Source organism: Brachyistius frenatus, unplaced genomic scaffold (genome assembly GCF_029030835.1).
Source record: "Brachyistius frenatus isolate BFR_SWC_R1_liver_20210118 unplaced genomic scaffold, ASM2903083v1 Contig_1, whole genome shotgun sequence".
In the NCBI taxonomy this organism is placed as follows: Eukaryota; Metazoa; Chordata; class Actinopteri; family Embiotocidae; genus Brachyistius; species Brachyistius frenatus.
In genome coordinates this window covers 11,191,047-11,200,781 of record NW_027210600.1, presented here as the reverse complement: position 1 = coordinate 11,200,781, position 9,735 = coordinate 11,191,047, and the positions used below count along the sequence as shown (strand labels likewise).

At 40.0% G+C, this 9,735-nt stretch overlaps 1 protein-coding gene across 1 annotated transcript in view; it reads left to right on the top strand.

Annotated features, from left to right (window-relative positions):
* The first annotated feature begins 2,014 nt into the window (after positions 1-2,014).
* The window catches only part of elna (elastin a), a 34,972-nt gene continuing 27,251 nt past the window's right edge, over positions 2,015-9,735 (top strand). Inside the window, exon 1 of the mRNA XM_069690845.1 lies at positions 2,015-2,269. Coding sequence (XP_069546946.1) covers positions 2,194-2,269 — 76 coding nt within the window. The 5' untranslated portion in view covers positions 2,015-2,193. The remainder of the gene's footprint in view (positions 2,270-9,735) is intronic.

Here is a 9,735-nt window from a genome sequence, read left to right as displayed (position 1 = left end):
TGGCCGCAACTCTTGCCAGTAAAAAGTACCTCTGCTCAAGCTCTTCTACTTGAAAATCCCAAATATGTGTCCCATGCCAGAACAAAAAGATGGACAATGACAGCTTTGTCAGCGGTGAGGTGTTTCCTAAATAATGGCTAAAAATGTTGAGCCAAGAAGAATGTGCACACGGATGTCTGGACAGGATGTGTCCCGTTAGTGATGAAGCTCCAGTGCAAATATTGTATCGACATATTATCTGTGAAACGTTAATCAGTAGGAGTAAACAGAGTTGTTTTAAATTCATTTGTGGATATTGTATTTGGAAAATGAAGAGAAGAAAATACAGTGAGCCGTTGTGTAGCTGCTCTCCCATCATCATTTCATCATTGCATAAAGACTGTGCTAAGCCGCTTTCTGAAAAAGGCAAAAAAAAAAAAAAATTTTTTAGAAAATCAGCCCTGCTACGACTCCCCATCTCTGTCCTAAGCCTGAGCCAATGCTCGTTTGGTGCATGGGGGCCCGCACCAAATGATCATTGGCACATGTGCTTCATATATGCAACACAGCAGTTGCCTGCCCGCCCGACGTACCCCTGGGCGAGCAGCTGTGCTCTCCTTTGTCTCCGAATCACCGAGGTTCTCTTGCCTGGTCCGCCTTCGGCAGTTGCAGCGAAGGTGTCGGATGGTCATCAGCTTACCGCCTCCGGCCTTCTGTGCAGGTCTCCCATGACACACCGTGGATGCCATAACCAGGGCCACTTGTTGCCGCCGTCCATTCGCGCAGACCTCCTCTTGTGGAGGCTGCAGCTGGTGGTTGCACTCGCAAGATGAATGTGACAGTCTAAACTGCTCCCTCTAGTGTGGACCTCGCTCTCAACCAGACGACTGTGTCCCCCCCCCCCCCGCCCCCCCCCACCACCTTCATTAAAGGCACAGACTCCAGGCCGCCTACTCCGAGGGCTGATAAACGTCATGCTGTGCAGGGAGGCTGGTGCAGGGTCCCCATATGAAACCACCCAGTCTTTGCCGGCCATTTGAAACCTCAGCACGGTTCTCGTTTTGAAACAATAGTCCAAGCTCTGACTTTGGAGATCTATAAGAGTAATATTCAAGCCATGAGCAGGTTGATCTCAACTCTGCAGTTACTGCTAGAAGCACAGCGATAGGACTGATAATACATAATTGGTTTGAAGATTTTGTGTAATGTATTTCTGTAAATTCCCTTTGGGAATCAATAAAGTAATTATCTATCTATGTAGTCCAAAGATGGCTGTAACAAGGGTCAAGCTTATCAGCTTCAACCTGTCGGTTCCATTGGTCACTAAAGCTCTCTAAAGCCTTCCCTGGTACACGACTGAGAATGACGGTTATCCTGGTGAGCTGGCCGGGACACGACACTGCACAGACGAGCAGCCTTATGTTTCTTCAGATCTTTGCTCACTGTCTTCTGTGAAATGCAGACAGCTTTTTCATGTCTTTATTAGAACCACGTTACGGCCTACCACACATGGATTATGGTGCATGGAGCCAGTGACATTGTAATGTCTTGTTCTTGTTCATTGCGGACTCATTCTGATAGTTGCTGTGTTCTTTTTCTTCTTCCTCAGTTTTCTGGACCACGTCCTTGAGAGAAACAGCAAAAACTAATGATACTGCAAGTGTTGAAAGCCAATGAGCTAATAATGAGACCCACAGAGGTCAGGTAATTATCCAAGTATGTGATTTGCTCTTCCTCAGTTTCTTTCTTGACTGTTACAGATAAGTACGCTCCATATCCATACAAATGTTTGGCAGACAGTTCAATTCCCTCTACTGGAATTGGGGGGGGGGTCTCTCTCTCTCTCTCTCTCTCTCTCTCTCTCTCTCTCTGTGTGTGTGTGTGTGTGTGTGTGTGTGTGTGTGTGTGTGTGTGTGTGTGTGTGTGTGTGTGTGTGTGTGTGTGTGTCTCGCTCTCTTTTCCTCTCTCTTTCTTGCTGGCAGCAGCGTCTGTGCTGTTGGCAGGAGTGACCAGAATAAAAACAGCAACACCAGACATAGAGGAGGAAAAAAAGCAAAGTGATCCATTGAACCAGAGTGTTTGCCCTCTCTTAATTACAGAGTCCAATATCTTCTCCCTTTTTTCACCACGTTTTGAGACGTCGGACGAGTGGTAATTAGCCAGAAGAGAATAAAACCAGCTGATCAGGAGAGGGGTGGTGCATTTTGGAGCGAGATGGCTAACAGAAACATTCTGTTGCTGTTCTGTGGACTCTTTCTCTTTGCACTGATTCAGTCCTCTCTTCAAGGGGGTAAGTACATGCTAGAGGTGAACATAGCTATAATCTTTGCTGCATCAATCACAGACTTGGAACAGGTGCATATTTAGTCTGTTCCTCTTTTTCCTTTAGAAACATAAGATTTAATATCTAATGTAATTAAAAGCTTTTGTTGATTCTTATTGGCTGTAAAGTGTCAAGTAGTATTTTAAATGAAACTTTTTGTCTAATAATTGAACTGTATTTTAATGTGTTGCAGCGTAGTTTGCATGAAACAAAAGTAGTTTAGTTTATTGCTAACTTTTTTGTTTCATTTTGCTTAATCCCAACTGTAACTTAAAAAGGACAGTTCTGCAATTACAATGCCAAGTATATTTGGGTTGTTGATTTAAATGTGTTGATAGTGATATATTGATCTTCTGCACTTTTACTGAGTCCCTGTATAGTAGTAATCCATGACAACCACTATTGTAGAAAACACCATAATAAATATGAAGGAAGTTGTTCTTTGTATCTTATTTGCATTACATTTATAGTTAGAAGAGAAGTTCGGTACTGTCCAGTAGCTGTCTATATCTTAACTAGATATTTGTGTCCCGCGAGTTAGAATTGTTATGGGGCTTTATCATGATGCCCTGTAGTGTGTGCAATCTAATTTTAAATTATAAAGCCACTATGCTTTCTCTAAACATGTTTCTCATGGACATGTGTTTTTAATGTATTTCATACAGTTAAATTGACTTCTGCACGCACACACACCTGTGTGTCAGAATGTGTATGTTTACATGACTGCAGATCCTATCCTAAAAGATGTCAGGAAGAGAAGGTTCCAGCTGGCCCTTCTTTCAACTAAGAAAAACCGCATAGACCGCTGATGAACTCCTGGGTGGACAGACTGCATGTGAGAATGGGAGAGTTTCCCTGAAAGCGGTGAACAGGTCTTCTCTTGTGCAGATTTGAGGGACTGGTGTAAACAGCATTTTGAAGTTCTGTCTTATCTGTTTAGAGCAGAGGGAAAGAGGTTGTGAGTGTGCCTTTCCTCCCACTATCATTCAGCTAGTAAGTTTTCTTTTCTCTTCTCTTTGCTTGGATTGGTTCAAGGTCTGTATTTTGGCTGAGATTCTCCGAGTTATTCAGCCCCCAACTGGAAAACATTTGAATCATCTGGGTGTGCTGCAGTCAAGTCCATTTCTTGTTTTATTTATTTGCTTAAAAGTCGCAGCTGTTCATGTTCCTTATCTCCCAATATTTTAAGTGTCCTATTAGATACCATATGGTTTTACTGTTGGATTCCTAAAAATAAATATTTTGTCTCACTTTTTCTATCTGTTTTATTCCCCCCACCCTCCCCCCACCCCCCTTAATTCAGTGATGTTTAGAGAGTTTACAAAGTCTAGTGTTGTCAGGTCATGGATTGTGTCATCTAAAAGTTTTCTTCTCTGTCTTATAGCACATTTATCATTTCTTGTCTGTGCCAGTCTTCTTTCAGTTGCAATTTTGAGTTGCTTTCAGGCAGAATATATAGCAGGTGAAGGAGCCAATAAATATCAATATTGGCCAAGCAGCACAACTTTGATCTCAAGTGAGTCCCTACATATCAAACATTTATGTGGTGCTGAAACTAGTTCCATCTGTGTCTGAGCACTCTAACCTAAAAAAAAAAAAAAAAAAAAAACATCTGGGCATGATCCAAATCTAAATTACCTGAATTACATGAACCTCATTAACACCCAATCCACCCATTTAATCCCTCTGCCTATTTAAACCCTCAGAAACCCTCTGTATTATGATGGAGAGCCAAACCCGTCTGAAGGTTTTCCATCGATGAATTGTTATCCTCGAGGGAACATCTAGGATGGAATATGTTAATTAATATACCTCCTGTGATGCTACTCTATTTGCAGGTACTATAGTATGTGTGTTGGTTGTCCTTTGTGTAATGAAGGAGGCAGACTCACTTCACATTCTACAAACAATATGTATCAGAAGGAAAGAGGGAGTTACGAGGTTTTGTTATCACAATTTGAGTTGACAGCTTCTGCTCAGTGGCATCTATTTTTCCAATGCCACATTAGAGAACTAACTCAAACCCATGCCATAGTTTTACATTGTTAATGCCCAGAGTGTATCCGGTGTCCCATGTTTCTGTTACTTACGGTGACATATATTGCATTCCTCCAGACAACTTCAACAAGCAACTGACTTAAAGTCATAGGTTTGGCTTTACAAACAAACAAACACAGTTTATGGCACAATGTTGATTGGCTCTTAGCTCAAATGGAAAAGAAGGAATAGCTTTACTGTTCCTTCATAATCTCCAAAGAATTAAGGAGGTTGTGTGATGTTTTCTTAAGTGCTGCTGGAAGCCAGTTTACCTCATTTGGCATTGGCCTTGATTGATTGGCCTTGAATTTAATACATTAATCGATGGCTTTTGATGAAGTTCAGTGCAAATTGGATGCCGTTCATTGGCCGTCACAAAACGCCAGTTGTGAATTACAGCAATACCCCAGCATTGCTGAACTGATTGTCTTAGTTCACCAAGCAAGTGGTGCTTAAGGCTTTATTGTTAGCATGTGTTTTGAACACCTCTTTTGCTTTAATCCCTCTACTAGGTTGAGTGCCAGCCATGGTACACTGGATTAAGTGACATGTAGGCATCTCAGTGCTCAGCAACTCTACACAGCAATTAAAGAAACAGACCATTTGAAGTGTAGTCTGAACAAGACTCAGCTAGTTTTTTTCCGGTGAGGTTTTTCTTCAGCTTCTTTAATACTGGATCCTCAAAATCACTCTAATTTGTTGATGTTGAGCAGTTTGGTGTAATTTGTACTGAGGTGACTTCATTCAGTAACCATTTGAGTGGGAGCTATTTGGTCACAAGCACTGATTGATCAGGGTTTATTATCGTAAAAGAACTGTTATTCTATGCAAACAGTTTATGTCTCATTCTGGCACTCATCCTGCAAAAGTGTTGGGAAATTGAACAATTAAATCTACGCTTTTGCAGTTTTACATCAAAGCATATTGCCTGGCTGGGAATTTACTCTGCATCAAAGCTCCTAGCCAGAAGCCATTACTAACATGTTGGCCAAAAGGATTTCCTATCACATTTTTCTTACTGTAACTACCGCTATGAGTGTTGTTGAGATCAGATCGGAGGCTTAAGATGGATGAGTTATTTTTATGGACATAAATCAAAAAGGACTGCACTGCAAATGTCAAGGGCACAACTTCTCAGTACTATACACATCATATTTTATTGGTCGTCTTACCTTTGTAATCCTAATCGACTATTTAATGCAATCCAGTTCCTTCATTAGTGGAAGTATGACTTGCTGTTTTTCGATCTAATATACTTATGACTCATGTCAAGTAACGCCTACGAGTCAAGTAACGCCTGTAATGTTACTGTGAGGGAATTCATCCTTGTCAGTTCTCACCACTGCTAAAAGCGCATATCAGTTAACTTGCCACGATCTTACTCCTTGGTTGTAGATAAGTCGGTCCTGCCATCTCCCAGTCAGGTGTTTGGTCTGTAATCAACCGGTGCCAAGCGTTCAACAAAGAAACACATCAACTCAGATGATTCATTCCAGCCACTCTGCGAGCAGCCCTCACCAGGCTGTGAGCTGCTAGCAGCAGTCTCTCTGGCCAGCAATTTGAAATGGCTTCTGTCAGGAATGTTTTCATCTTTACCCGCCACTGCTGATGCCCAAAATCTTCTAGGTTTACAAGGAACATGAAAACATGGGCACAACATTATTACATATATTTTTAATAACATGCCATAACTGATGATAAACTGTTGAGAAAATATTGTAATTAAATGAACTTCTGATTAAACACATTACGTCAGTTTAATCAAAATCCTCTGTCATGTAAACAGTATCCGCTGTGTTGTATTAGTTTCTTTGTTGGACTTTAAATGAGTTTTCGTGAGGGGTAGTGGGGACAAACATGGTACCCTTAGGACTTTGCGATGAGTTGGTTTAAATTAAAAAAAAATCCTGCATTTTCTTTTTCAAAACTACAGTTTTTAGATTTTAGCAACACAACTAGTGGAGAACATGTCCAGTCTTCAGTTTCAACAGAGACACCCAAGATTTGTGTTACCAGTTCAGTATCTGATCAAATGTGAAATGTGGTCACAATCTTCCTTTTGTTCCTAAATTATGGTGTTGGATAATGGACAGATAAGTATTTTTAGAGACATTATGATGTCACATTGAAGATCACTTTTGACCTTTTGGGATAAAAAAAAAAACCCCATCATTTCACAATATTAGATATTTGCATGAAGCTTGTGCCAAGTTTAAAGAAATTTCTTTCAGGCGTTCTTCAGAGAAACATTCATAAGAATGGGACAGATGTCAGGCCACAGTCACCTTTGACCACCAACATTTATTCAGTTCATCCTTGAATGTTTGCTCACAATTCGCAGAAAGTCCCTCAAGGCATTCCTGAGATATAATGTTTACAAGAATGGGTCAGATGTCAGGGTGACAATGAGATTGACCTTTGACCCCCAATATCGAATGACTTTCTCCTTCAGTCCAAGTGAATGTTTGTGCCAAATTTGAATAAATTCTTTCAAGGCGTTCCTCAGATATCACATTCATGGACAGCCAAGAAACAAGATTGCTCCAGCTATGGCTGCTGCTGCCGCGGAGGCATAAAAACATTTTTATGTTCAATACTGAATATTTTGGACGTTTTTCAGTCATTCGTAAGTGCTGTTATTTTTAGCTGTTCCATTAATTTTTTTTTTTTTTTTTTTTTTTTACAAAGGCACAAGAACTGCAATGCTAAAATTGTTTAAATCATATAAACACTGAATCGTGAATGGAGTTACATGTAGGGCATTTACACATTTCACTTGTAGCTGTGGTAGTTCAACTTGATGATATGATCACATAAATCAGTTTCTGGAATACAGTCATAATATGAACAGTTCTTTCCACTAGCTTGCAATGATTTCATGGTTGACGGTTGTCTTTAACCACCGCTCAGTCATCTTCAGCTCTACAGTACTTACACTGAAGAGCCCACAGCTGTTCCAAACCCATGCTTTTATCGTCCTAATCTTGTATTGATCTCCTGCCATATTCCAGTGGAAAAGCTTTACCTAAGACACCAAAAGGCAAACCATGACAGGATTTCAATCGGGTCTTCCAAGTTGTTAATACTCTCCTAACCTCACTGATGTTCTGCTTTGGGGAAGTATCACCGAGACAAAGGTTGGGAAAGTGTAGCGCGGGAGGGTGCAAGACTGAGAAGGTATTCCCTTTTAAATTTGTCTGAGATGTTTTTCATGTTTTTTTGCCTCCAACCTCCATCATTGTGTGGAAAGTAGACCGTGAGTGACAGTAGGCCAGTTGTCGCATGTCTGATGATGGGAGACGTAAGAGTGCCAGGAACCACAGTGTTTGCTTCACAGTACTGTTGCTCTAGTCTCAGTATGAAGCTTTCCATAAAGAGGGAACCAAGCCACCACTTCTGGGACAGCAGTTATGGTTCTGCGTGAAGACCGTTAACAGTTCTTAGTTGGCCAAAGCATTTTTTATTTTATTGAAAGCGATGCAAATTGTGGCATAGCATTGTGTAAATGTGCATTGGTTGAAGTGGTTTCAACACATTAGTTTCTCTTAGAACTTCCCAAACAGTGAATGTTTGTCAGTCTTTTTCTAAGGTAATGCCATAATTAAATGTGAGTGTTGTGTATATACTCACGAGAGTTTGCTTTTCTTGCTGCTAGGCAAATTGGTTAATCACCTGCAAATAAAAGTTCTTGAACAACCAGAACACAGGGTCGGGGAAATGTCACATTACTCACCAATTTGTAAATGAAGTAAAACCAAGCTCTTTCAAGTCACATAGCGCAATTGTAATAACTCATTAACATGGGAGATACTATGGAAAAACCACTCACTGGCTTGGGTTTAAATTAACAACAAAACAAGTTCTGACTTACAATTTCCAAACTTCTCTTCTATCCAGTCATTATTTTGGGGCCCAGTAACCCATATCCCCCATAAAATGAAAGTGTTAAAGCCAGTGTAAATTTTCCACTTGTACTGTAATTTGTGATAAATTCATGAAGCACAATTGCGTTTTCTGTAGACTTTACTGGCAGTATTGATTCTCAGGCAAAGTATCAAATAAATTATCTTGCCAGATAAACAGGTGATAAACATGTCACTTTTTAATTTCCAGGCCAACACTTAAAACATGACATTATGCAAAACTAAACATACAAGGAGCTGGAAACGGTCCTTTCCACTTGTTAGCTTGTGTCTGGTGAACTACGTCATTTAATCAAAGTTCAAAACAAGGGAATTGGAAAAACCAAAGAACTTGCATATACACATGGATTAGATTATTTCATTTAAGCCTTTGAGCTTTTCACACATTGTTCTCTTTGTGTTTAAATGCAAAATTGAATCTTCTGGAAAGTGAATTTAGAAAAACTTTTTTGCAATTGTGCTGGCTTTAGTTGTGGAATTTTTTTAGCTGTGTCAAGTGATTACATATCATTCCAAGTTATAAAAAAAAAAGAAAAAAGAAAACTCTGAAGTATTTTTTTACCAAAATACTCAAATAAAGATGATGTACATTTTTATTAAAAGACTGAAAAGTACATAATGGGTATATCTTATCGAACAAAGGCTATTACAATCGCTCTCTGCCTAAAACAGGTCAGATATGCTTTCTGGGCTTTGCTCAGGGAGTTCCAGGAAATCACTAAAATTTGAGAAGATGTGACAGGTTGGTGGACAGTGGGCATATTTTACAGTCGATTATAACAGTTACAGAGAAAAAAAAAAAAATGCATTTCTCATAAAAAGGTTTAATTCTTCTTTGGTTTTCACAGGATAGGGTGCTCACTGCAGCTCACAGTTCACACTGTGTTAACCTTGCCACCATGTCCCAATATGCTTCCTCATGTTCTGAAGTATGGGGCAGCAGGAGGGAACCATTTTGCTCAGTTTATTTGCTGTATTTATTAAAGTAAAGTTAACCGCTGCAGTGTAGTTTGGAGGTTTTGAGTCAGTAACTAATCACACCACTTTCAAACCTTTTTGAGTTATTTTTCAAAACATGCATCACTTAACATGTTTGAACTCCGTGTACAATCCGATCGCCTACATTGTTCTGTTTTGCTCCTTTGTTTTACAGTCAGGAGAGGTTTTAGTAGTAGCTGTAGCTGTTGGCTGGTTGGGATATGTTTGTGTTTACCACAGTGACACATTCCAGCATCCACCATCAATAACCAATCTGAGACCCCTGGGGACATTATGACAGGGAAATAATTATTGCAATAAGCTCAATGATCTTGACATACAAAATACTGCAGTAATTGTCAGTATTCCCCTTCCACGCCATAAACCTTGCATATTCGTTTGACATATTTCCCCTTTGCTGATGACTGGCTGTAATCTTAGTTTACTGACAACCCATCCACTGTCAGTCTTACAGTTGGACCACATTCAAGTCCA